This window comes from Leucopleurus acutus, assembly GCF_964270905.1.
Source record: "Leucopleurus acutus genome assembly, chromosome: 10".
Classification (NCBI taxonomy): domain Eukaryota; kingdom Metazoa; phylum Chordata; class Mammalia; order Artiodactyla; family Delphinidae; genus Leucopleurus; species Leucopleurus acutus.
In genome coordinates, this window is record NC_139153.1 from 73,017,039 (window position 1) to 73,031,147 (window position 14,109).

At 57.7% G+C, this 14,109-nt stretch overlaps 1 protein-coding gene across 6 annotated transcripts; it reads right to left on the bottom strand.

Moving 5' to 3' along the window:
* Nucleotides 1-355: 355 nt before the first annotated feature.
* CUL7 (cullin 7) lies at nt 356-13,631 on the bottom strand (the record flags this gene model as incomplete). Of its 6 annotated transcripts, none has more annotated exons than XM_082847111.1 (25): nt 356-730; nt 956-1,161; nt 1,251-1,377; nt 1,494-1,639; nt 2,316-2,604; nt 2,719-2,935; nt 3,099-3,259; nt 4,861-5,043; nt 5,144-5,250; nt 5,512-5,694; nt 6,034-6,167; nt 6,300-6,475; nt 6,610-6,705; nt 7,002-7,107; nt 7,282-7,453; nt 7,557-7,647; nt 7,924-8,151; nt 9,157-9,262; nt 9,349-9,580; nt 10,361-10,589; nt 10,861-11,057; nt 11,155-11,293; nt 11,829-12,326; nt 12,467-12,618; nt 13,052-13,631. In XM_082847111.1, the coding sequence occupies 25 exons, from the start codon at nt 13,629-13,631 to the stop codon at nt 407-409; spliced, it is 5,079 nt and encodes a 1,692-aa protein (XP_082703237.1). In that variant the 3' UTR covers nt 356-406. The 6 variants fall into 6 exon arrangements, with proteins under 6 accessions (XP_082703237.1, XP_082703235.1, XP_082703234.1 ...); XM_082847109.1 differs by having other exon boundaries at nt 9,349-9,586; XM_082847108.1 differs by having other exon boundaries at nt 956-1,173; nt 9,349-9,586.
* Between the last annotated feature and the right edge of the window lie 478 nt (nt 13,632-14,109).

Genomic DNA, 14,109 nt, shown 5'->3' on the forward strand with positions numbered 1-14,109 from the left:
ATGGAGCCCTGCTGGATGATCTGCCGAAGTTGCAAGCCATCCAGCGCGTGGCAAGGTGGGCTTGAATCTCCACCCTGCCAAGGTGAAAGCACTTCTGACCACATACCCTCTGAGAAGACCCATCCCCGGAGTCCACTTTATCCCCCGGCCAGGAGGGGGATGCTCAGTCACACCCGACTCTCTCTACCCTCCTCCCCAGCCTGCCATCCTCACCCGAAGAGAGACTCCTCGTGAGTCTCTCCTCATGAGACTGCCTCAGAGCGGAGGGCTCTTCCCCCCTTCCAGCCAGGAAAGCCCCTGTCCCTGTCAGCTCCCTCGCAGTCACCACACAGGCCAAGTAATCAAACTGCTGCATTTTATTCTGTAGAAAGCGCCGCCCTACATAACCCTGAGCCCGTCTCCAGGGCTACCGGAAGGTAGAGAAGCTCTGGGTGCTTGTGCAGGAGGCATAGGGCACGCCCCGGGAGCGAATCTGCAGGGTGTGGAAGGTGAGGGGTGGGTTTGGGCCCGAGGAGCCGGGGTTCAGGGACTCGGTGTGAGGCTCCATCACAGTCACGGGGACTGCGTAGGACAGCATCTGGGGCCGGTCATCCTGGCGTCTCACTGTGCCCTTGCCCAGGAGGTGCAAGACACAGGAGAGGACATCAGCACTGCTGCAGGTGGACCCCCTGCCAAGGCTGCTAACCAAGCCCCTGGGAGGACACGGGCCCTTCTGCCAAGCTTCCAGCACCTGGTATGGAGCGGGGAGGAGAAACGGTACATCAGACGCCCAGCTTACCGTACCTCTAGCTCCCAGCCCCGGGACAGCGAGGCCATGAGGGGCACCCCAGCCCCACTCCTCACCCACTAGAGGCTCTACAGTGAGCCAGGGATTTCAGATGTGGATCCATCTCCTCCTGTGGACTGCCCCCTGCCCCCGGCAAAGCCTCCTCACCCAACGCCCACCCCCGCCTACCCGGCAGACAAGCTGGTCGACGTGCAGGCCCTCGTCCCCGTGGGCCTTGAGGATTCGGACAATGAGGCAGTTGAGAAGGTTCCGTCTCTTCTCCAAGTTCCGGCCCTCTTCGTCCTCAGCTTTCAGGTATGTCTGAGCTGGGATGAGCCATACGTTGCCCCTCCGAGGCCTGGGTTCCTCGCTACCATCTCGAATCTTGAGCACCCCTGAAATAAGCGCTGGTCACTTGGTGGGGGGGGCCTCGAGGACGCTGGCCCCAGCTCAGGGCGGAGGCCCCGGGGCCCTAAGTACAGACCTCCTGGGGCATCTTTTGTCTCGTGAAGGTCCAGGGGGCCCCTTGAAGAGGTAAGAGGCCCAACTGCCTGATTCAGCATGTCTGGAGACAGCCCTGAGAGCGCCAGCAGACTCTCCACGGAGACGGCCTTAGGAAGAGAAGGGAAGCGTCAGGGCCTCCCCAGGAGGTGGAGCAGAGAGGGTGGAGGGAAAGAAAAGGAAGGACAGGTGGGAGAGAGCAGGGAGGCGTGAGGGGCTGGGCCACCTTCAGCTCATTGAGATGCAGCAGCAGCCACATCTGCACGGTGGACACATGCAGCGTCTGGTCCCCAAACTGCAGTTCAGCCCGGCCCAGCCATGTCCACTGCAGTCGCCTCTGCGGGGCCTGCTCTAGGGCAGGGTAGCTCTGACCTGAGTGTCAGGGAGGAGGAGGGAGTCAGGGGGGCTGGTGAGGACGCACCATCGGTGGAGCTTTGTCCCCGTTAATCTCTGCAGAGTCTGGGGCCCAGTGTTTCTGGACACTGTGGTTCCTGGTCTGAGCTTCCAGAGCTCAGCCCTCTCTGTGTCTGCCTCCTGGGTAAGGGGAGCCCACCCTGTGCCAGGCAGGCTGTGATCAGTGCCTTCGAGGAGTTCCCCAATTTTTAAGGGAGACAAAACCGTGAAGTGAGGAAGGACTGGGGCTCTCATCAAACTGGAAACGTCTCCCCCAGGAGTGTAGGAGCTCCCTGAGGGCAGGGTCTAAGTCTCACCCGCTTTCCTTTGTCGCTGCCCAGCCCAGGATCAGCCCCCACTGGGGAGCTTAGGTTACGATGACTGACCAGGAACGAGACACCCACCACTCTCTGGTGGTCTCAGGTGCCTCCTGCCTCCATCCTCCCCACCACCCACAAAGGGAGTCCTGGCTCTTATTTTAAAGACAGAAAAGACAACAGGCTGGGGATCTGGCGCCTGTAGCCCCACCCCAAACCTAAGCTCCTGCCCTTTTCCTCAAATCTACCCCGTGCAGGCTTCCAGCCCCAGGGGTCACCCCCAAGCCCAGGTTCTTTCCCGGTGTCCCAGCCCCCAGTTCTCTCGGCCCGCTGCTCACTCTTGTTGTAGAAGTTGGAGTATCGGTTCAAGGTGCCCCTCAGGTAGGCAGGCAGGCAGGTTCTGGGGTTGAGCGTGTGGCAGATGGAGGCAGTGGGCCAGCAGCGTGGTGACAGGACGAGCACAGACACTTCTGGCATCGCCCCTTCATAGTAAAGGTCCTCGTTCTCATCCTCCTCCTCCGCCGCCTCCTCTCCCGCCCCGCCGGCCGCCGATGCTGCCCCAGCTTCCAGCTCAGCTTCCTCTCCGGTCCCTCTCTCGTGCCCCCTGCCGCTGGCCTCGTGGCTCACCTGAAGACGACGGAACACAGGGCGCCCCAAAGCCAGCGGCTCCTCTGGTCTGCCCCGTGCCTCTCTCTGTGCCTCCCACCCTCCCACTTGCTAATTCCCTTCCCCAGCGCCCACCTGTATTTTCTTCTCTGTGTCCTCCAGCTTCAGGAGCTCCTGATCAAGCCGCTGGAGCTGGTACACGTGGAACTGGCGCTGCAGCTCCTCCGAGGTGCTCAGGCTCCGCAACATCTGCTGGGGGAGGCGGTTGGGGAAGCAGGGGCCGATCTGCTCCAGCACGGCCCCCTCCAGCCAGCTCGAGCCCACGCTCAGGAGACGGTCCGCCATGTAGTGCCTGCAGCGCGCACAGCCCAGGCCGAGCCTCAGTGTGGGGGCTCGGCATGGCCCCCTGGCTCCAGGACTCCAGCCTGCCAGGAACCCGGCCTCCCGGCCCCAAGGGCTGGCCCTGCCCGTCATCCTGCGTCCCCCCACCTCCCACTCCCTTGGTCCACACTCACTGGTAGTAATGCTCGAAAGTGGTGGCTATCTCCAGGCCAGAGAAGATCAGGACAGTTTCCAGGCATCGCTGCAGTTGGGCCAGCATCTCCATCCCCCGGGCCCCACCGATCCGGCTGCCCTGGATCCGCTGGTCGATGTGCCGTGCAAACTGCTCGCTTACCTGGGCAGTGGGGAGAGCACAGGAAAACTATGAAGGAGAGAACGGAGGAGGTGAGTGGGAACAGGGGGAGGGTCTGAGGAAGGAGATATGAATGGCCAGCAGGTTCATCAACTGGTCAGCGATTTTATAAAACTCTTATAAAATCATTAACAACTGCGTACATTAACAATACTAAAATGATGAAAACTGTTTTTTGTTTGTTTTTTAAAGAAGATGTTGGGGGTAGGAGTTTATTAATTTATTTTTGCTGTGTTGGGTCTTCGTTTCTGTGCGAGGGCTTTCTCTAGTTGTGGCAAGTGGGGGCCACTCTTCATCGCGGTGCGCGGGCCTCTCACTATTGTGGCCTCTCTTGTTGCGGAGCACAGGCTCCAGACACGCAGGCTCAATAGTTGTGGCTCACGGGCCTAGTTGCTCTGCGGCATGTGGGATCCTCCCAGACCAGGGCTCGAACCCGTGTCCCCTGCATTAGCAGGCAGATTCTCAACCACTGCGCCACCAGGGAAGCCCTGAAAACTGTTTTTTTCACATTTAGCATGTCTAAAATCAAACTAACAATAGTAACTCAATGCAAGGAGACACAAGCACACCTCAGAGATATGGCGGGTTTGCCACCGCAATAAAGCAAGTCACGCAAATTTTCTGGTTTCCCAGCGCATACAAAAGGATGTTTACATTATACCATAGTGTATTAAGTGTGCAATAGCATTATGCCTAAAAAACAGCGTACATACCTTAATTAAACAATACTTTATTGCTAAGAAATGCTGACCATCACCTGACAACACAGGGTTGCCACAAACCTTCAATTTGCCAAAAAATGCATTATTTGCAAAGCACAATAAAGCGAAGAGCAACAAAAGGAGGTATTCCTGTAAGTTATGTGCACAAAGGTGGTCACACCACGTTGTTACAGCCATGCTTCTGGCTCCCACTTCGCTGTTCTCTGCTTACCAGGGCACTCTGCTTAACTGTGCATCTTCTCTAGGAGACTGTAAACTTTGAGGGAAGGGATTTCGTCTATCTTCAGCTCTTATCTCAGTGCCTGACACATTGTAAGTGCCTATTAAATATTTGTGGAATGACAGGAATGGTGGAGTAAATTATAGTATTGATACATCTATTGGATGGAATTTATACCAAAATTTGAAGACAAACAGCAACACTGAAAATGGCTTTTCATGTAAGGGTCAAAAGAAAACAGGATAAAGCATTTTAGCTACTAGTGAATAAACTATGTGAAATCAAGCACACAAGTAGAAGAAAGTATGCCGAGATGTATTAGGATGGTACAAAGCGGGTCATTTCTTTCTTTTACCTTCCTTTTTTTTTTGCGGGGGGTGGGGGGTGGCTGTGGGCATGGCTTATGGGAACTTAGTTCCCCGACCAGGGGTGGAACCTGGGCCCACAGCAGTGAAAGCGCAGAGTCCTAACCACGGGACCACCAGGGTATTCCTGTTTTTTTGAATTTTTGATAACATGGTTCTATATTAGTATTGTACATGCTCCTTGTTGTGTGGGAATGGAAGGGTGGGCCATTCTGAGAAGGGGAAGGGAGAGTTTCGGGGGAGAGGCCCCAGGGGAGGGGCGGATGGGAGGCTTACGTGGGCAGCTCTGAGGAAAGGGAGCTTCAGCAGGGCACCAGCACAGCCGTTCTGCAGCGCCAGCAAGAAGGCTGCCCGTGGCCCAAACAGCTCGGAGCTTGACTTCTGCAGATTACTGAAGTGTTCGCAGTAGCGGGGCACAAAGTCATCATCCCGCCAGTGTGAGGTCAGAAAACTGCTGACCTGGAGGGTGGGAAGGGGCGGCAGTGTGAAGGGCAACCCAACAAACCAACGGCACGGTTCCGCCCTCCCGCCCCGCCCCCCCTCCGCAGCTCCTGCCCACCTGCTCCTCCACCACTGCCCGCCAGCAGCGGGTCAGGTTTCTCATGATGCTGCCAGGAAGCCCCCGGGTGGCCAGGGAGCTCCAGTCATGGCTTCTGTTTCTGCCCTCTGTGGAGACAGGGGAAGGGGCAGAGGCAAGGCTGTGGCAGCCCTCAGCTCCTGGGTCCCCATTCGAGGGTGAGCCTGGGGTTCTTTCCTGACATTCTGCCACCCAAAATGGTGCTCCCAGGTGGGGGTGACACAAACCAGAAGATGAACAGGTTGAGCATGCAGGGAGCGGGGGGGTGAGGAGGGACAGACACCTGTAGTATGTAAGTTGGGGGAGGGAAGGCCCCCAACCGAGCTCCCGCCTGAGCCCCCAGCACTCACTGGGCCGAGGAGCGGCCACCACCGGAGGGGCTGCCTCGCAGGGCTCCACATGCACCAGCAGGTGGGTGAGGCGGCGCACTCGTGAGGAGAAAGCTGCTGCGCGGCTCTGCGGGTTGTGGGCAGCCTCCCGACACTCCAGGTACTGGTCCAGCAACCAGCCCAGGGGGCTGACACCATCCTCATCTGGAGGCGGGGGAAAAACAAGCCAAGGCAGGGCATGTCTCCAGGGCAGTGGGGAAGCTGGGCTGGACAGCAGTGCCAAGAAAGAGCAGCAGGACAGAGCGATATGGCAAGGGAGGAAGCAAGGTCCCTCCTGACCATGTGGTGTCAGCTGGCAGCCGGGAGACACGGGAAAGGAAGCGGCCCCTGGGCTGTGAAGAGGGGGCTTGGGGGTACTGAATGAACGCAGGTATCCATAGGGCCAAGAGCATAACCCAGGTGGCTCTAGGCCAGAGCAAGAAGGGGCTGATGAGCAGGGCCGAGCAACGGGATAGTAAAGGGGCCAGGGGCAGGGACAGTTACCGGGGGAGGTGATGTTCTGCACCAGGGGGCTGACCAGGGCCTCCCAGCAGGTCTTGCCCAGTGCTCGGGCAGCTTCACTGTCTGGGAGGAAGCGATCGGCAAAATTCTGCTCCTGACGTAGAGCCCCGTTGAGTCTGGGGAGAAGAGTGGGGAGGAAGGTGTTGGAGGCTGGAGGCCTAAGTGACTCCTTAGGCCTAAGAGTCCACCAGCCTAAGATCGCCAGCTACCCCTCTCACGCACACAGGTACACACGCACTCACACACACCTAGAGCTCAGGTGCAGGAGGCTCCTGCGGTCCTCCGCGATGTCCTGGCTCCAAGCCTGCGCCCTGACCATGTAGAAGAGGCGTGTGTGGCGACACAGCTGCTCCCGGAACACCGGCCAGAACGTGGGCTTGGGGCCCAGGACCTCTAATCCCCGAATGCGCGTGTCGATGCCGCCCTGCAATGTGCAAAGGCCCATTTCCGCCGGCCCCATACTCTCCTCAGGAGGGGCTGGAGAGGTGGCCCAAGATCTGCAACGGTTACAGGCCGCAGAGCCTCCTGCCCACGGCTGCCCCCCTCCCCCGGCCCCACCTGCTGGCAGCGCTTTATGCGGATCTGGATGACTGGCCAGAAGCGGTTCAGGTTCTCCAGGAGGACCACCCGGCTGGCAGACGGCATCACGTTCACCTGGTGGCAAGGGGGTGGCAGGCAGAGAGCGCCGTCACACGTGTGGATGGGAGTGCTGAAAGAACCCTAGTCTGCTCCTGTTGCCTGCTGTGTCTCTCCCTCCCCCAGCCCTGGGGGGTCCTGACCGAGGGGTCCTAATGCCACCCTCACTGCTCAGGGCCTGATGCTGCCACACGGGCACAGGGATGGACTTCATCTACTATGGGGCTCAAAGCAGGGAGGAATATAGGCATTTTGGGGTCTGGGCAGGAGGGTGGATCCCTTGAGGGGTGGCCTAATGGCACAGGGGTCCCTACCGAGTTGAGTTCCGTGTTAAGGGAGGTGGCGCTGTCGCCCCCGAACACCACCACCCTGGCCGGCATGTAGCTTGAGTCTTCGCCAGCCACCAGCAGAGCCAGCTGCCTGGGAGCAGGGCAGAGGGACCAATCGGAACCGGATCCAGTCGTGTTCTCACAGACACAGCCAAGGGGACTCTGGTCACCTTCAGGGGGGTGTGGGTGCTTCCCCAAGACAAACGGCAGGGAAGTCACAGGACAGCGTGGGTGTGTGTCTAGGCACAGGCGTGGAGCACGTTACCTGACGAGGACGCCCTGTTGCATGTGTAGGGTGATGTAGTGGGAGCCGGTGCTGCCGCTGGACTCCCAGTAGGTCTTGGGGTTGCGGTCCGTCAGCTTGCTGGCCCGGTGCGGGTTGGAGGACACCTCCACCTTCTCCCAGCACTTGTCCTCCTTCACCTCCACGCTGGAGCCTGCGGGCAGGTGGGAAGGGGTGGCGGTCACAGCCCTGACAGGTGTGGAGGGAAAACACACGGAGGTGTGGGGACGCGGGGTGACGGGGGGACAGGCACGAACCCTGGCACAGGTATCTGAGGAACACGTCAAAGAAGGGGATGTTGATGGGGCGGTGCGTTCGTCTGTGGTCTTCGATCTGGCCCAGCACCATCTGCAGCCCGGATATCGGAGAGAAGGGGTGCGGGGAGGGGGCAGGAACATGGAAACGCACGTGGAGGAAAAACCCCAGCAGCAGCGGGACTAACTCCGTAACACTGGCAGAGCAGGAGCAGCTGGGAAAGCGGGGCCAGGAACCAACGCCCCCAGGTTCACTAGATTCACCTGCCTTCCAACTTCAGGAACACAGCCCCTTCCCCTGCCACTGCTTGGGTGTCACACTCTTACCCAGCTGTGAACCCAAAGGCTTCCCCCTGCCCTCCCTCCTGACCTGGATACAGCCTCCCAGGATGTTGGTGGTGAGTTTCCGGTACAGGTGCGCATGCTTCTCACACTTGAACACCATGTCTCGCAGCTCCTGAGCCAGCTCTAGCTTTCCCAGGTGCTTTTCCAGGGCTTTGGAGATGGCATCTCGGGCTCCCAGCTGATTCAGCACCACAGCATAGTCCCTGCTCACCGAGGCCAGGTGGTGCAGGAAGAGGATCAGCTCCTGGAGCACCTGGGAAGGAGGCAGGGGGAGGTGAATAAAGGGGACAGACCACAAGCGTCTTCAGTAGTACTGACTACACACCTACTGTGTGCTGGGTGCCAGGGCTACTGCAGTTCACAGAGTGAGGAAGTAAAAAGACAAGGATGAGGAGACATGAGGGCTCGGTGGAATTAGAGAACCAAACAAACTGCAATGGAAAAGCCAAGAGGTGCCCTGGACCCTGGGGGTCTTGACTACTGATTACGCTGGCAATAGGTGCAGGGGGCATTCCCGGTTGTTTCTTTTCAGGCCCAGCTGTCCCAAGAACCAGCTGTGGGGCTGTGTTATGAGATGCTCAGCCCCCAAGCACAGACACGTGACAGCAAAGAGGGGGCCGAGAGGGACCAGATGTATGTGTGGACACTCAGTAAGCCCACCACAGAGCTAAAATCTGGGTAGCCGCCAAAGGTGTGTGCTGCAGACACCCGCTGCCTCCATGACCCTAGTTCTCTGACCGCTTCCCAAGCCTTCTGTGCTCAGGAGCGCTCTGTGGCAGGGGACCCTGGGATGTGATGGTCCCCTCTGCCTCCTTCACCCCCCTTTCCTTCACAGGCCCAGCCAAACAGGAGCCACTGAGGCTCTTAATGTAATATAGATATCATCCTTTATGTAACAAAGGATATGGCAAATAAGATCCCCCATTTGGGTTATATCTGCAAAATAAAATACAGGAAAGATACATAAATTAATACAAATGGTTACCGTTTGTAAGGGGCATGTGGGTGGCATTGGGAGGACAGGGACTCAGGTGGGAGTGAGAATTTTGTTTCTACCTTGTTATATTGTTTTGATTTGTGAACTGTGTGAACATACGACCTATTTTTAAAACTACAATTCAATTTTAAAAATGAAACCCAAACCAAGAGCACAAAGGCTCCATGGTGCCCTCTTGAGCCCTGCCCAGGGGGTCTGCCTTGCCAGAAGCTGCCTGGTGTCCTCCCCCCTCAGCATCTCCTCAGGGCAGGACAGGGGTACCTCTCGGTCAGTGTCTGCGGACCGCAGGCAGGCCATGCAGGCGTCCATGGCCTCATGCCAGGGGAGCAGCAATGCCTCGGGAAAGTCCACCAGCCGCATCAGGATTCTGGGGAGCAGGGGGCAGTAGGAGAGAGATGTGCAGCCTGCCTCAGAGACCCCTCTGCCCAGCAGCGCCCCTCACCACCCCCTCACCTCAGAACGGCCAGGTGCAGGGCCTTGTTGGCCACGGGAGTGTCAAGGCTCCGCATCAGCGCGAGGAAGGGCTGGGGCTGCCGCTGCAGTTGCAGCAGGAGTGGCTTGACCTCACTCTCCCGGGGCCCCTCTGAGCTGAGAGCTTGCTCCAGATCCAGGAAGATTTTCCCAGCCAGACCGTAACCCTCCACCAGATGCTGCAGGGGAGTGTTGGGGCACTGAGTCGGGGCTTCTTTTGCTACAGGAAAGGGGAAGTCACAAGAGTTGGCCATTGTTAGTGACGTGAAAGATCATAAAAGGAGAGACATTCATAACTCTCAACTCTTGTTTCCTCATTTCTCCCCAAAATATTTTACATTTCTTCCCCCTAAACGCCAGGTTTTGGGGATCTCATAGCATCTCTTAATGTACTTTTTTTTTTTTTTTTTGCGGTACGCAGGCCTCTCACTGTTGTGGCCTCTCCTGTCGCGGAGCACAGGCTCCGGACGCGCAGGCTCAGTGGCCATGGCTCACGGGTCTAGCCGCTTCACGGCATGTGGGATCTTCCCAGACCAGGGCACGAACCCGTGTCCCCTGCATCAGCAGGCGGACTCTCAACCAGTGCGCCACCAGGGAAGCCCTCTTAATGTACTTTTAAGACAGCTTCATGACAAACTTTTGATTTTGTATTCTTAAAATAGCGAAGGAGCTTCCTATCTGCAAATAGCAGAGCATTTCCCTATATCTGGAAGCATGCAATAATCTGTTTTTCTCTACAATAGAAAAAATTCAATGTGAGGGCTTTCAAGGCTTCAAATTTCTTGCAATGTTCTAACTTGACACTCTCCTTCATACTTTGGAGGGAGGACAATGTCTGCTTCTCCATTCACTGCTTATCTCGAAATTTCAGATTCTTCCTAAAGTGCCATCTCTTCCAGACAGGATTTGCACAAAAACCAGCACAGACGTCTCTCCCGGGCTAATGCCCTCCCAGAGGTCAGTGTGCAGAGCTGCTGTCTGTTTGGCACCCCACCTTCCACTCTGGCTGCATCTGCTGATTCCTGAGGCTGGGCCTGGGCTTCCAGCAGGGATGGGTAGGCCAGCTGCCCTGCCAGGGCCTCGAGCCCGTATTTCCTGTAGACGTGGCAGTTGAGCAGGTCCCTGAGAGTGCTGTCATCGAGTCGCTGTGGCAGAGCCAGCAGCAGGTCCTGGGCCAACTCCATGGGCACGGCCAGCTCGGCCAGGATCTCGTCATCCAGAATCTGTCATCGGGGAGAAGCTCTCACTGCAGGCGGCTCTGCCGGCGCAGAGGCTCCAGAGGCACTTGCCAGGGGAAAGGAGTTCTGCATACACCTTCTCCATCCCCAGTCTCTCATGGGGGCTCCTCCCAAACAGCTCGCCAACATCTCCGAACATCCTAGACCCCTCCCCTGCAGCCTTTATGCTATCACCCTCCACTTCCCATCCCGAGTCTTCCAAATGCTCTGTCACAGTCCAGCCCTCCAACCTCTGTGTGTCTCTGGGCAGCTCTACCTCCCCATCAAGGTTCTCCTGGAGGATCTGGAGAACCTCCTGATGGTCGGGTCCATCCAGCTTCTTGATGAAGAAGAGGAGCTCCCACCACTCGGCCTGGCTCAGGTGTTCACTCTCCTCAGCGTCCTCATCCTCAGGCAGCACGCAGGGCACGGCGTAGAGCTCTGCCATGGGCTTCCACCGCCAGGAGGGCAGGGCTGTGGAAATGAGAGGGGCACAGGGACGTCACTGCCCGCCCAGCCAGACCGCCGCTCCTCTGCACAGAGCTGATCCCTGCTTCCCCTCTGGGCTCACCTACACCCACAGCTCCACTGACTGCTGCCCCCTGGTACTCATCAGCCTCAACCACGTCTTCGATGTCTTCTTCAAAGCCCAGAATCTCCAGCATGTGCCAGTGTACCCAATAGGTGCGGCCTGTTGACTCCCACAACACCTGGGGTATATGGGAAAAAAGAGAGGGAAGGGGAAGAGAGCTCACCTAATGACCGGCTGTGGCCCGATGATGAGGACACACAGCCCTCACAGCCCTCAGGGTGACCACCTGGCCAGGTGTGGAAAAACCTCTAAAGAGCAAAACCTGTGGTATATGCAGAACACGTACACGCACACAAAGGATGCCTTCCCCAAACGGGAACAGGCTCTCTCCCCTCACCTATCCTTGGTGGCTTATGCCCCACACTTCCTCCTGGCCTTAACCACACTGTCTTCCTGAACTTGACCTTTGGGATGGTCTTGCTGTATCAGTCTTCTTCCTGCGAGTGAGTCCTCCTGACCTCAGAGTCTCCTAAAGGCAGATTTTCTCAGCCCTCCAAACGGCTCCCCTCTCAATGGCTGACCCCCTTTTACCATATCCAGCTTACTGAGGGTTTTCGCTTTGAGTGGCCTGCCAGAGGCCCCAGCTTGAAGCCCCAGCTATGCCCCACCCAAGACAGACCCCCAACGGTGGCCCGCCACCGCGCTCTGCTCACCTGCACAGGGGGCACGCCACTGTTGCTCTGCCGGAACTCGCCCTCGTCCCCAGCACTGATCTCCTCGTAATCGTCCAGCATCCGCACTCGCATGCCCGGCTGCAGTGCGTCCCGCACGTACAAGGCATAGGTATTGCCACTTGCGAACTCAGAGCGAGGGCGAAACCGCCTTGACCTCCTAACGGAGGGCAGGGCCTGGGCGGGTGGGTGCCCCGGGCCTGCATCTGCCAGCTGGGGCTGGAAGATGGAACAGGAGGGCCGTGCCGAGGGCCCCTGTCTGCTCGAGGCCCAGTCCCAGCGCATGGCCTGTACCAGCTCCGAGATCAGGGTGCCCATGGCCATGCTGAACTCCAGCTCCAGCCGACCCCTCTCCCCACTCAACTCCTCGGGAGTGGAGCTCTGGGCTCCTGGTTCCACAGCACTGTCATTCAACTGATCCAGGAGGGAGGTGACGTGCAAATAGCGCTTCACCAGGGAGAAGAGCAGCCTTCCTGGGACCTGTAGGACACAATCTTTGGCCTATGTCCCCCTTGCTCCAGCTTTAGTGCCTCTTTCCACACTGTCCTCTGTGGACAGGTGCAAAGGCCTGATCCCTAGATTTTGTCCACAGCCACCTCCCAACACTCCGCACAGAATACCTGTGGCAGCTGAATGCCCTCGAAAGACATGGGATGTTCAGAGAGCGTGGCCTGTGCAAACAGTGCCAGCAGAGCACAGCGGCTGTCAAAATCCAGGTGTTTCTCAATGGCCTCCTGCTGGCTCAGTGACAGAAGGATCTGGGTCCGGGTCCCTGTAACCCACAACCCAATCAGTAACAGCTCCCTAACCTTGCCCTTCCCAGGCATCTCTCTTAGACGCTCTCCTCTCTCACCCCTTCTGCTGCCACACACTAAGAATGACATGATTTGCTGATTTGCTTCAAAAGCCAAAACTTACTATCTTATCCTATCCTGTTACTGTCTCATATGCAATAGTCTAATAGTCTAAACTCTTCCTCTGCATAGAAAGACAGTTAATAGGAAGTTCTTGAGGATTCAGTCTCCCCTTTCTGCCGAGATGCCCACACTCACCTTCCCACCTCCTTTTCTTCCAATCCTAAGACAAGGGCAACAGAATCATTTACGTACTGATGAGATCAGAGGCTTCTGTCACAGGGACCTGTGAGACGCTAAGCTGACCCAGTCCCTCTCCTGCTCCCCTTTCCTCCCCACACTGCCCCTCACCAGCATCATGGGAGGCCAGGGCTTGTATCATCCGGCCTGCGCTCCAGCGAATTTGATAGTCGGGACTACTGAGCATGTGCATGAGCAAGTCCAGGACCCTTGGGTCTTTGAAGACCCCTGTGAGGGGCTCAATGCTGGCGTAGGCGCTGAGCACATGGACAGTGTGAAGCAGAGGGGCGGGAGGAATGGTGCCCTCACATTCCTCCAGCTGCCGAAGGGCCCTCTGAATCAGAGACTTCACATCGGTTTCCATCTCCCCCAGCACAGATTTGTCCAGGGCTCCAGCCTCCCCTGCTGTCTCCTGGGAGGGCCCGATGACCTGGCCATCTTCGCCCAGCATCTTGTGGCAGTTGGCATAGATCTCGTCATTGGACATCCATAGCAGGATGTGCTCAGCCTTGCAGTCCACTTGGTTAGAACCCCCTTCCCCCTCATCCCCACGCCGGAGGATGAGCCAGCGGATCTGGTACTCAGGATGCCCATCATGGCCCACTCGCTGGCGTATCAGCTCATCAGGATAGGCGTGCAAGCCGGGCCCCAAGGGCACCCTGAATTCCCTGTAGCGGAGTTCCCCCACCATCTTGGCACCTGGCAACACAAGGAAAAGAGAATAGGCAAGCTAGAGTGAGAGGGGAGGTCAGAAAATCAAGGACACCCAGAAGTTGGGACAGCAAATGTGGCAACAGCTGTCGGGCTGGGTGGGGTAAAGCAGGGCCCAGGAGTTGCCTGCTGCATGTTGGGTGGGGCCAGGCCTACGCAGAGGAACACTGGGGTGTTTGTTCTGAAAGAACTCAAAATTTGGGGGCTAAAAGGAGGCTCCAAGGCCCTGCATGCAGCATGGAGCGAGTTGGTTTGGAGCAGAGGAAAGGGGACAGTGGAGGCAGGGCAGCCTTAGAATTAAAGTGAATCCCAGGGCCCTGGGACAGGAGCCAGCAGACCTGAGAAGGGGGTATGCGAAGCCCAGAGGGGTGGGTGTGTTTGGGGGAGTTGGGGATCGAGACCCCGAGTGAGTATGGGAAGGGGTGCTAGCTCCAATGATTGAAGCATCGGAGAGTGAG